General features: G+C 41.6%; 1 protein-coding gene across 2 annotated transcripts in view; it reads left to right on the top strand.

Annotated features, from left to right (window-relative positions):
* Positions 1-13,164, top strand: part of RYK (receptor like tyrosine kinase) — a 59,266-nt gene that overhangs the window by 26,666 nt on the left and 19,436 nt on the right. The window contains exons 7-9 of one of the 2 annotated variants that reach the window (XM_065639928.1): positions 491-591; positions 2,952-3,077; positions 5,643-5,729. In XM_065639928.1, the coding sequence (XP_065496000.1) occupies positions 491-591; positions 2,952-3,077; positions 5,643-5,729 (314 nt within the window). Of the gene's footprint in view, positions 1-490; positions 593-2,943; positions 3,078-5,642; positions 5,730-13,164 lie in introns of both variants that reach the window. The other variant, XM_065639927.1, reaches the window with a different exon arrangement.

Genomic DNA, 13,164 nt, shown 5'->3' with positions numbered 1-13,164 from the left:
CAGCTGGCGTGGCCAGAGCAAGCAAGAGATCACCGGCTGGAAAAGCTAATTAAGCTTTGCATGTTGTTAGGGCTGCTGCTCAGGCTGCTGCCACCAAACTTCCGTAGTTGTCATTGATTCTTGGTGGGATGCTGGCACCAAAAACCAAATTCATACAAGTCTTCTCTGGAGTCTAATAACTTTGTTTCTGGTGTGATAGGGTGGTTCTTGCAATAAGTGTTTTGTCACCTTCCTTTTTCAAAATTGGGGAAAAAGTACTGGAAAATAGAGCAAATTCTGCCAAACAAGTAGGAAGGAGTTGTTCAGGCGCAAAGGACAGGAGGGCCAAGTTTTTTTGAGTTACCTGAAATAACGTGCGAGTGACTTTAAAAAACGCCATCCTTTCCAAGCCTAGCCTGGAAAATCTTCTGGTTTTGACTTCGAGACGTTAATTCTGAATTTATTACAGTGGCGAGCAGTCACGCTCACGTGCGTTTCTGTTTTCAAACAGCATTAGTGACAGCAGCAGCTCCCAAGGTCTGTCCCAACCCTCCACGCAGACCACGCAGTACCTGCGAGCGGACACGCCGAACAACGCCACGCCGGTAACCAGTAAGTGTTCATCTAATTACAGACCCTCGCGCACACAGCTGGGGATTTGGTGGTAGGACTCTCGCTGATTAGTCTTTTCAACCTGTGGAGGGAATGCACGGGATAAAAGCTTTACAGGCGTGATACATGCGTTATTTCTTTTTGTTCGCAGCTTTGCTTGAGAGAGTATTAAATACTTAAGAGAACAGTGGGTGAAAAGAAGGATAGCAGTGTTTTCTAGACTATATCCTAGCTATGTTCTGTGTTAATTCTGTAATTACTGAAGGTTTGGATTATCCACGGAATGTTTACTCCTCCAATTATTGTCTGTCTTCTCTAGTGGAGGGATATCCTGTAGGGCAAACTCGTTTTCACTGGGGGTCACATCAGCCTCACGGTTGCCTTCAAAGGGCCGAATGTAATTTGAGGACGGTGTAAATGTAGGAGTAGTTGCATTTATACAGTCCTAAAATTACATTGGTCCCATAGAACGTCACTCCGGGGAAAGAACACGCTTGGTTTGCAGTTTTTTGGCAGTTCCGTCTCACCGACCTGACCCTGACCCTTTCCCCTGGGCTGGCACTTGTGCTGCAAGATGATTCAGGGAGCTAAACCAGCCAAAAACTCACTTTTTTTTTTTTTTTGGTAGAGTGACGAGTTTTAGGCTGAAATAGTGCCCGGGCACTTCTCAGAAAGTGCAAATTAAATGGCTCCTGTTTTCATCTCCTGCCACTGGTGATTTTTTTTTTCTTCTGTAACACTCAATAATTTTGTATTAATTGCCCAAAGAGACTTGGTTCAGCAATCTAACGAGTAGAAATGTCAGTGTAAATCCTTTATTTAGAGCTAGATAAAATAATGATTAATGACTTCATTTTTTTTTTTTTAGCAACCAGTAAGACCCAGAGGTCTCTCCCATTTTGCACGTAGTAGTGATGCTGCCCATCCCAATTTGCGAGCAAGCGCTGCACAAATGTGGTGATGACCATACAGCCTTTGTGTGTTCTCCTGTTTTCTCCCCACATGTGGAAGCAAATGTTCACCTGAGACTGAGCTTCTGCAACTTTGAGCAAGTTTTGGCTTTCTTTTAAATTGTACTATATGTCCCTAAAAAAAAAAAAAAAAAAAAAGGATTTCTTTTGTCATTTGAGTTCATCTTTCCCTTGCAGAAAGCTGACTTTAAAATGTATCTAGTAGAAGCATTAATTTCAAAATAAAAACAAATTCTCTATAAACGCATTTAAAAAAAATTCCACCAAGTTGAGAGAGACTTTGGCACGTGACTAATTCTTGAGCTGCTTTTCCCTCTTGCCACCCGAAGTCCCTCCACAGCCTTTTTATTTTCTATCTCTTATCCCAAATATTTTTCTGTTGATGTCCTCTCAACCTCAGGTGTTTAGGTTGTGCCTCTTAAGTGACACTGTTTGGTTTATTTAAATATGACCCCTGGAAACTCATTAATGAGCATCTGGCAAGAGGGGAGAGGAGTATCTGTCCTGAATCTTGTACGTGTTCCGTGTAGTTTGTAGTTGCTTTTGGTACATATGAGCAGAACTTTACAGCTTAAAATTTTAGCAAATCCAGCTTACCAAGTAACATGAAGCAAAGAGTGTATTGAAAATCACACAACCTTGTATTTCTAAATAATCTATTACATTTGGTGTGCATCTGCTTAAGCTAAATGATTAATATTAAGCTTGAATTTGGCTCATCCACTGACCTGTGAGTAGTAAAACCATTGCCATACAGCTCACTTATTTAGCAGGGAGAGATCAAAGTGGCTCATCCAGGCTGTCGTACTTATAGAATGAAGTGGTCGACTCGTAATTTCAGTAGCATTGACATTAAAAAAAAAAAAAATCCAAGTAATTCTCAAGATTTCTGTGACACTCTGTAAACTCGTACAAAAAAATTTGGGCATTTCTGGCTGTATTAGTGTATCTAGAAGTGCCAGAAGAGGGCACTGGTAGTTTTGGTTAGTCCTGCTGGGATAAAGCATCTCTTTTTCGCTCCAACAAGGCTCCCGACAGTCTCTGCCCAGGATCTTTATTTCCTGGTCGTCAGGGAAGTGCAAGTCGTGTTAATCACCTTCAATACGCAAGGAGGAGTTTTATTTACTCGGTACTAATAATGAAACTCGGTTGCATGACACTATATAGAATTCCTGTCTGATTTCCCCCCCTCTGCAGGTTATTGTATTCACATGACTTGTGTGCGTTGTTTAATACTATAATTTTTTTTAAGATTAACACGTAATCTCTTTAAGTCCGTGCTGCTTGCCTGGCTTTATACCTGTAGGTGGTGCTGAGGTGAAGCAACGTGCTTGTGTTCTCATTGTAAGGGTATTTATATTGGTTTGTTTGGCTCTGCTGGCTCCTCAGGTTACCCTACGTTACGGATAGAGAAGAATGATCTTAAAAGTGTCACTTTGATGGAAGCAAAAGCTAAAGTGAAGGACATTGCCATCTCCAGGGAGAGGATAACTCTCAAAGATGTGCTCCAAGAAGGTATTTACAGCACTCAGATGCTTGCTGACTACAACATGCTGTGTAGAAATATATATATATAATTTTTTTTTATATCACTAGATTTTTTTTGAAATTAACCATGGACGACATTTCTGATCTTTGTAACTTTGGTGGAGGAGCCGAATGATGAATGATGTTTGCGTTTGGGGTGTGAGGGAGTGAGGGAAGCAGTTTCCAGAATTCATTAGAACAGGGGAGCGACTAATGGTGCTCGGTAAATCATTCAGCTTGTCTGTCTTAATAATCTGGTCCTTTAAATAAAGGTAAGGGTTAGATGACTGAGGAATGAGATCATCAGTTGGGGCTGTAGGTAGCAAAGTAACTCGCTTTTGTAAGTAACTGCAGGAGAGCTTCTTTTAACAATAAATAAATCAAAAAAAAGCCAAAGCCCACAAAGACGTCAGTCGTCTCAACTCATCGTCTCAGTTTAATAGATTCTGATTTAAAACCTCATCAGCAGATACAACATTTATAGCTCTGATGTGAAAAATTCAGAGATTACCTGATTCTTTTGTCTTGTTTAGTGTTCACTTTGGAAGTGTTTGTGCACAGCGTTAATTGGTTCTTGTTGATTTGTGGAAATAGACTTAAATACTTAGGGTTTTTTTGTTGTTAGTCTTTACTGCTGCAACTTCAATTGTGTGTTCCCTGAGCCCCTTGAGAAATAAAACTTTCCAAAGCCAGAGATGTGAGATGCTCATCCTTTGGAGGTGGAACTGCTACAATTGTCTCTAAGTCTCCAAGGAGGGACCTTTATGCTCAGCTCCAGTGTTGGTGTGGACCCAGTTAATACTGAGATCCTGCTTTTCAGCTTCCAGTTGGTATTTGGGTCTGTCAAAACCTTCAAAAGTTAATCAGAGGATTAGAGACACATCCTGACGAACAATCATCAGTTTTAATCCGGGACTGTAGCAGAGTTGAGCCTCTCTCATCTCAGAACAGATGAACTTCAGAGAGGAATAAGTGAATAATAAAATACTTGCACAAAATTTACAAGAATTCATAAGTGCTGCCAACGGAACTTGAAGATATTTTACAAAAGTTGGCCAGAGATTCATTCTAAACTTCAAATAGCTTCCATAACTTTACCTACTGTGATGCTTCAATAATTTAGGAGATTGTGGCCTTGCCGTGGTGTAACCAGCTGGAAAATGCAAAGCATCAGGCAGAGGGATCTGTAGGGGCTTTTGTGTTGCTGGGCCCGTGCAGCACCTGATTCTGAACCTGTGTCGAGCTCATATTGGACTGGGTGTAAGGCAAAAGTGGGTCTGTACAATTTTCAGGTGAAATAGGGGAATAATTGGGATACAAACAGCATAATCTGCAAAAAGCCCAGAGGAGAGCGAAGCACAAGAAATGCAAACCAACAAAACGCCAAAAAAAACCTCACGAAAAATACCCCAGCAGAACTGTGGGCCATACAGGCGTGCTGTGCTCAAGTCTCACTATGTCTAGATATTTATTGCATGAAAATCGTTTTCTAGTCATACCTGCTTGCACACGCTTCCTTGCTCACTTTATTTCCAGCATTTAAAAATAGATATCTTGAGAGTATAACATGTTTCAGTACAAGATGCTGTCTTCCCTTTGACTTTTACAAATACCTGTATATTGGAAATACCATAGAAGCACAGAATCCCAGGTTGGAAGGGACATCAAGGATCATCTGGTCCAACCTTTCGTGGCCAAAGCCCAGTCTAGATAAGCTGGCCCAGCAGCCCGTCCAGCTTAAAAGTGCCCAACGTTGGGGAATCCACCACTCCCCTGGGGAGATTATTCCGATGGCTGGTTGTTCTCGTAGTGAAAAATTTTCCTTTCGTGTCCAGTCGGAATCTCCCCAGGGGTAATATGTATTTAAGACACTCTTAGGCTGTCATCAAGTTTGCTGTTAAATAGCTCATACTGTGTATTTACGGTTGCTTGAAGTCTCTAGTTAAATTGTTTCTTAATGAGATTACAATTTGAAGATCATTTGAATTTTGGGAATGGAAAAGTGTTGAAGAGACTGGGGAAAAAAACCCAACACCTTCCAGCTGAGGTGAAACATTTGAATGAGATTTTTTTTTTTTTCCTCCAAACTGTTCTGTGTATACTGGTTGGCTGAAACCAGTATTTCCCTGCGAACATTTCCCATAAAGTTTCGTTTCTGAGAAATATTTTGACTGGAGAATTGTGGACCTGTTGGATGAGAAAAGGACAGAGCTGGAGATTTTAGTGCAGACAGTTGAACTGCCACAAATAAACCCATCATCAGTATTGATACTTCAATTAACTAGATTCTGCTGTTACCATTAGTTCACTCTCACGCTTGTCCTCCGTTATCTAAGTTTTCAGAATTTACTGTATATGGTTCTGAATACAGAATTGGATTCAGTGCTGGAGTGTTATTAATGACTTAATAGGGCATTTGGGACTTTGTTCCTAATGTTCTGCTGTGGCTGAATCATTTTAAGGTGGTGTTTTCTTAACAGATATTAAATTCTGTTGAAGTTATCCATGTATTTTTACCACACAATACTTAAAATTTGTATGTTCTTTTCATAGGCACCTTTGGGCGCATTTTCCATGGGATTCTAATAGAAGAAAAAGACCCCAGTAAAGAGAAACAAGTTTTTGTCAAAACTGTTAAAGGTACGTTCACATAAAGAGGGGTTTTTTATGTCCAGTTTGGATTGTGGTATATGCGGAGTGTATCAAATCTCTTTAAAAACAAACCCCTCCTCCCCAAAATATGCAAATGGCTATTATGTAAAATCCAAAGCAAGTTGGATGCTGCCTTCAGCCAGAGAGAACAGAAATCTTATATGGAAGAAAAATGTGTGTGTTCTCCGCCAGTGCCATCAGTTACTGCGTCTTGAATACTTCTGCTTATTATTCTCCTAAGTAAAAAAAAAAAAATCGGGTGTTTTTTTTCCCCACACATATCATTGTTCTTTGCATCCCCAGCCTTTAATCCTTCAGATTGCTGGAAAAGTCACCTGCAATGCATCTTAAAAATCTTTTATGAACATGTGTGGCTGTACAAAATATAGGGAGTAGCTTCTGCCATCCTTAAACTTTGATACTGAAGCACGAGAGTTATCATTTGGAGCTTAATTTATACAAATATAGCATCTTTATTCAAGAAATATGTTGCTGGACATAAATTGTGACAGATTTAAGAAACAACAAGGTAAGTATAGATGAAAACTGTATTACATATATATTAAATATATCCGACACATATTCCTTCGTCTCCACGTCATTGGAAGAGTTCTCTAGTAGCTCACAACAGTTTTGCTGAATTCCCTGTACAGTAGTTGCTTCGCCAGTTACTTTTGTCATTTCATTGGGTGTATTATTGCCTTTGGTTTTTCGTTTTACAACTTCTTTAATTCTTTCTTAAAAAAAAAAAAAGTTAGGCTTCTATGAGAATTTCGACTTGTTTTAAATTTTTTTTTGCCTGGCTAGAAATTTTTAAAGATATTCATTTTAAAGAGGAAGGTGGGAATTGGTGAAGCTGCTAAATTTTGTTGTTGAATCTTTCTGCTACCCATTTATTCTGTGCCATTTTTAAGAAAAATATATTGCTTAAAGAAAGCCACCTTCTATTAGTCCTGGTGTGTTTCTCTCACAATCAGAAGCTTGTGGGAATACTATAGGAATACAAGTCCTACGTGGAGCCGAACGGTCACTCCAAGACAGATTTTACTTTGAAATGCTCCGGTCAAAGAAGCCGAGCTCCGATTAAGACAACAGTAACGCTGCTTTGCTTTCAGACTTGTGTTTTTGCACTCTTCAAATTATGAGACAGTAATGTGGTTCTTTTAGAGGAGCAGGGTGGAAACTAGGTTTAATTGGGATTGTATGGAGAAAAAAATCAAGTTGGATTGGATTTGTAATGCCTGGGAGCATGGGGTTGAGTTGTGATGCATGAGGGAGACTTGCCAAATGGTGGAGAAGGAATAAAGGGCAATGAGAACATGGGGAGAGATGGAGCAGCGGATCAGGAGAGGTTGTGGGTTATTGTGTAAGGTGATGAAGATGAATTACAAACCGCTTTGAACAACATTAGCAGTGCCATAAGGATGGCCAGTACATTTTTAGCAATTGTGAAAGGTCGTCCTGCACGAAGTAGATCAGTTTTAGAGGGAGATGGAGGAGTGAGATCCCAGATGGGGAAGAAGGGCTGTCTCTTGGCTGAGGTGACAGAATGGATGCAACAAGTTTATTTAGGTTGTTGGTACTGTGAGTCAGGTACCAGCTGTGAGTAATCACCACAGTGTGTAATCAGCCTCCTGTCCTGCCTGACAAACCCTGATACACCTGAGCTCTAAAGTCCCTCCGCGGGGTGAGTACTGAGAGTGTAGTAGCTCTTTGTGGGCAGAGTAACCCGTGAGTAAACCTGTCTCAGCACCGAGTCAGCCAGCAGAGCTTGGTCTGTGCTCTGGGACAACCACTTGTGTTTCTGCCGGTGGGATTCACGCAGGGGTGAACAGGGAGGACTTGTTGCCACCCCTTTTCCTGCTCATTCCTCCATTCAGAGCGACAGTTACTCTCGCAGTCACAAAATACTTCCATTATTTCTCCAGGGGATGGTACACTTCCATTCTGCAGCACTTTTCCTCCCCGTTGAGCCCAGAGATGGCCTCTGAAAAGGAGATGTGCTGCCCCTTGGCAGGATGTTGGTCGCTGTTAATATCATTTAGCAGGGTGGTGGTAGCTAGAACTGTGTCTGCTGAAGCAGTCACAGCCGTAACAAAATAGTGGCTGTCTTGTAAAAAGGAGAATATTTTCTTGTAGTGACTTCCAGGAAGAAGTAAAGGAGCATCCTCAATTCTTTCTGGGATTTTGGGAACTTTTCCGGAATTCTGCCCTCTTCTGTTGCCCCTCCCTGCCAAACAGTTCCGACTATGATTTTGTTTTTATCTCATATAGTTCCCAATAGGCTTATCACACATTCCGCGAGCCTGGGACATCATTCACCATTGTCACCTTAACCTGGCATCCCCTTTGTGGAGTTATTTGGTGGTTCTCTGCCCTGATTCAGAGTCAAAAAGTTCTTGTGTGCCCCAAAATTGTTGTGAGCTGGGGCAGTTTGCCATCTGCACAGCGCTGCTCAAGCACACTCACTTCTCATAGCGTCAGATTAAATGACAAGACAACGTTGGTGAGAACAGATCTTAATTTAGCTGCCTCCCGTCACCGCTTATCGAATTGCTTTACCAAAATGGGTTTTCCAGCCCGTTCTTAAAGCTGCATTTCTCCCTTGTCTTTGGCACCGCGCGCATCGTGGTTTCTCTGGCCCTTCCCTTTGCAGTGAAAGATTTGTTGGCTGCGGTGAACTGGAGCGTGGTCTCGAGGGAGTAATAATATTCCCATGATTGTTGTCTGCTGAGAATTTCTCAGCTTTAAAAAGGATCTAAATGGACAAAGTTTATAATGGATTTTTGCTGATACTTGTCTGTGAAATAATACTGGTTTGGGCAGCAGAATGTTGCTAGGAAAATAAGTATGAACATCCTCTCTTCTCCTTAGAGCAGTTCATTGGCAGGGCTAATATTAAGCAGCTTCATCTTTATACCCTGGCTGTGATGGCTGCGGGTGCAGCTGGGTCATGTAATAAGTTGGGAATTCAATCTGCTTGGGAAAAAAAATCCAATAAAACTGCTAAAAATTCTCTCTTAACCAGACTTTTTTTTTTCCTTGATCTCCTTCATTCTGTGACCACACACACACTGCTGGTTTGGCACGAACACAGGAGTAGGGCAGGACCACAAAAGCAAGATGGGTATGAGAACTATTAAACTGACTTAAATATCTCTGTTGCTGAAGGCGAGAAAGGAGCCTGGGGGTCATGGAAAAGAAACAAGGAAAAAAGGCTTTGTCTGTAATTACCTCCCCCCAAAAGTACGAGCTGCTCCAGAACTGTCTTGTTCTACTCAGCGGTGCACTCAGAAATTGGTAAAATGAAGTCCAGTGGTGCCCCGAATGACAGAAAATAATGGGGAGGTGGGGCGAGGTGTTTCAGATCTTCTGAAAAACGTGAACTGAAATTCTTTCAGCAGGTGCTGTGAGGAAGAATAACCTTCTTGAGAGGGAAAACACCCCTTTTCACCAGGATCAGAGCTTGAGAACCTTAAGATATTTCCTTGGCTGTTTTGACATTGGGGTAGTTGCTCTGGAATTAAATCTGGAATTGCCACCAGAAGACACCCTCTGGAAGGAGAACATGGCAAGTGTGATCAGTACACTTGTGCCCAAACTAGAATTTCTTATTAGAATCATAGTCATTTGGGTTGGAAGGGACATTTAAAGATCATCTGGTCCAACCCCCTTGCCATGAGCAGAGACATCTTCACCCAGATCAGGTTCTTCAAGGCCTTGTCCAACCTGCCCTTGAACATTTCCAGTGATGAGGCATCCACAGCTTCTCTGGACAAACTATCCGGTGTCTCACCACCCTCACTGTAAAAAATGTTCTTCGTTATATCCAACCTCAGTCTGTCTTTCAGTTTAAAACCGTTGCCCTATGTCCTGTCACTGCAGGCCGTAATAAAAAGTCTCTTTCTTATAAGCCCCCTTTAAGTATTGAAAGGCTACAATAAGGTCTCCCTGGAGCATTTTCTTCTCCGGTCTGGATAACCCCAAGTCTCTCGGCCTTTTTCCAGCCCTCAGATCATTGTCACATGAGGAAAAGTGGCGCTGTAGATGTAACAGCGGGCGCACATCAGCATAGATATCTTCTTTCTTGTGTCCTCCTTCAACTGTTGGTGCATTTAGAAGATCCACAGCCTTTCAGGAGGGGTTAATCCCTAATAACGTGGAGAGAGGGGAACGTGCCATTGGTTTTCTTGTATCCTGGAGAAGACCAAAGTCGTGGCTGACGTGCTCATCAGCCAATAGTTAGATCTGTATTTCCCCGCTCTTGGGAGTGTGTTTGCAGCCCTGTGTGTTTGCCTCTTTGTGATTTCCTTCACCACTCCCTGAGGTTGGTTCTTTTTTTCTCAAAAGATCAGAAACGGAAGATATTTGGCTGTTGGGCAGTACCTGCTTCCCTTCCCGGGTGTTTTCTAGCCCTCTGCTGAAGTATTGAGCATTATTAGGAACCACAACAGCGCTGAAATGAAGCAGCTTTGATTTTTCTGAATTATCACTTGTTTCTGAAGCAATCTGCTGTTAAAGAATCGATAATAAAACCCAAGAAAGCCTGGCCCAGCCTCCCATTGTCCTGAGAAACTCTGTAAGCGAAAGAAGCTGTTTCCAGGAATATATTGTATTCCCTATTTTCTTTAAGATGGGATTGACCTACTGAGTCAGGCTCTCAAAGGCCAGGCTTGATTCTGATAAAACAACTTCAGTGCAAGTGGCAAACAGATTGGAGTTTGCTCGTTTAGCATTGGTCGGTGAGTTCCTCCTGTGCCGCAGAATTTGGCTGGGGTCTTTACCCGAACCATGCGTTAAGTCTTTGAAGTGCTCTTCAACCCATTCAGTGGCTGCTTGTAGCCTGTACATCGATATGACTGAAAACTGGAGACGCTTCTCTTAAAAAATCTCAACGCCGCATCTTTTATAAAGATAAACTCTGTGGGCAGAATTCATCCTTGAATGCCAGAAGTTCACTCCAGATCCCTTAGAAGAGGTTTTTTCTTTCACCCGACTGCAACGCGCTCCAGAGAAAAGTTGTAACATGCCCTGGGGAGTGACAAAGCTTCGACCTGCATGTTCATGAAATACATTAATTTATAATGTGGGGTTTTTTTTTCCGTGTTGTACCATCTGACGCTTTAGAGTGCGTCTGGATGCCCAAGTCTTCCATTACATGCGGTGCTCTGTGCCAAAGAGGAGAGCGTAAAAGAAAATAATGGGTATCAGTTGGCAGAATTCGAGGCAACTTTCTGGAAGCTCTAATAACGTGGGGAGTACAAAGATCACAAGCCCTAGGCTTGTGCCACTTGTTTGTATTTTCTCTAGATTCTTGTTATTCTATTTGCATTTAACACTTTCACTGTGTATTAATTCACTAATCATGGTTGTAAAAGTAATTCATGTCCATTCTTTCTTTAAATGGACCTTCATGAAGATGCAAGATGTGTCTCGTTACCAGTAAGAAGAAGAATACGTTATCTGTTCTGTATTTGGGATATCGGAATCCGTGGCTCCACACAACCTGAATAAGTTCTTTGTTCGGAAGATCAGATGTCACTGGGTTTTTCTTTCTTCGTTGTGTTTCTTGCTCTACGGTAGGATTGTTTTATGAGGCTGTAACGCTTCACCTTCCCACAGGAGGTTTCTAATCACTCTCACCTTTGGGAAGTGTCTCGGTTGGCGTGTTTTTTCCAAGCTGGCGTTGCATTCTTTGCCAGCGATTGACAGATCTCTTCTGCCTCTACATGGCACAGAATGGGAATCTTTTAGATCTTGTGTCAGTAGAGGGAGAAAACACAGAGTTTTCACCTTCGATTTCAAGAACATATTGTTTAATGGTGCTTTTCCTGCAAAGGAGAAAACTCTTTGCAAAACAAATGGAATTGTGTTATTCCGGGAACATACGCAGCGAGTTTTGAGTTGTGCAGAGCCCTGACTCATTTAGTATGTTCGGGCCAAAACAACCGATAGTGCTGTTCAAGATAACCTGCCTGCTTCCATTTCATTTTCTAACCACTTAAAATTCTTGTTATGTACGAGGAAGGAGTGCTTGAAAACAAACCACCCATGAAAAGCACTGGAAACAAAGTTATAGTGTAAGTGAAGCTTAACTCTTAACACTTCATCATTTTATTAATTTTAATGAAGCTTTGAGTTTTGTTCGTATCATCATAGGTCACTAAATGACTTTCAGTTTTCTTGTTCGTATTAGACATATCCCGCAACCTGGAGCGTATGCAGTTATTCCCAAGGTACCAATTTTAAATTACATTCAATTTACTTTTCTGGGCCGTTCATTCTTAAAAACGTCGCCTTGGGAAAATATTTACAAGTTTATGCCTTAAATGGATGGTATTAAAGTTAAAATTATTTAAGCACCCAAAATCAGAACATAGGGATCCTGTTTCTTTAGAAGAAAAGTTTATGACAAAAAAAATAATTTGTTAGCTGCTGCCTTATCAGTTGATAAGACTTTGAAACACTAAGTCATTTCTGTCTCTCTGCCCCAGTTTCCCTTCAAATTTACTCAGTTTCAGCTTCATTTTAAGTGAAACGAGTTACTGAGCAAAGAGCATTTACTTGTTGCTATTTGGTTTTTCCTGTTGTTGTTATGGGGGGAAATAGCACTGTCCCCAACTCATCTGTCTCTCTGCCCTTTTCTGTGGCTTAAAATTGCGTGTGTATTTATACCGTAGGAAAACCCAGAGTAGCGTTCCCCTTTTTAGCGGTGTCACGTTGAATCACCTCCAGAATTCATTAAAATCAGGCTTGGGTTTGCGAACGCCGGCTGCCTTGCTTTGGAAAATGAGCTCACGTGGTTGCGGCGTGGAAACAAACATTTCAATATAAATAGCCTTGATATTGGGATCGGAGGAGAAATCCTCTCTGTTGAAATTTTCACAAGACTTAGCGCAGCATCCTGTGTCGCGACCTCTTTCCATTGTTATTTGCGTTCGTATCGATATATCTTAATATCCAGGAGAGTGGGGTTCTGTGGGATGCTTGGTTGCCTTGTCAAGCAGGTAGATGTGAGAGCATAAATATTTCTGTGTATTTACTTTCCTACTATTTTACCGTGTATTTTACTTTTTAACCTATAAAAAAAGCAGATTCGGCCACGACTACTTACGCCGCTCATCCTTCCGTTGAAGGGTAGTTCTACAAATCTCCGCTGGCAGCGTTAGAAACGTCGTGTACAACAGACGTGAGCTCGGGACGGGCTGCGAGTGCTGAATTTTTTCCAAAACCCAAAGATTTGTGCGGAAGGGTTAAAGCGTCACCCAGACGTGTTCTCTTTGAACTGGGATTGAATTCTGCCTTGGGAGAAAGTTTGCAAAATTAATTGCCCTGCAGAAGTAGCGTAATTAAAAAGGATGTGTTGGTACTAGGAGCTGAACATTTAGGGCAGTTCTGGTGCTACGTGCTCAATTCCTGTGGA

The sequence above is a fragment of the Caloenas nicobarica genome, chromosome 8 (assembly GCF_036013445.1).
Source record: "Caloenas nicobarica isolate bCalNic1 chromosome 8, bCalNic1.hap1, whole genome shotgun sequence".
In the NCBI taxonomy this organism is placed as follows: domain Eukaryota; kingdom Metazoa; phylum Chordata; class Aves; order Columbiformes; family Columbidae; genus Caloenas; species Caloenas nicobarica.
The sequence above is the reverse complement of the archived record's forward strand: the minus strand, read 5'-3'. Positions and strand labels throughout refer to the sequence as shown.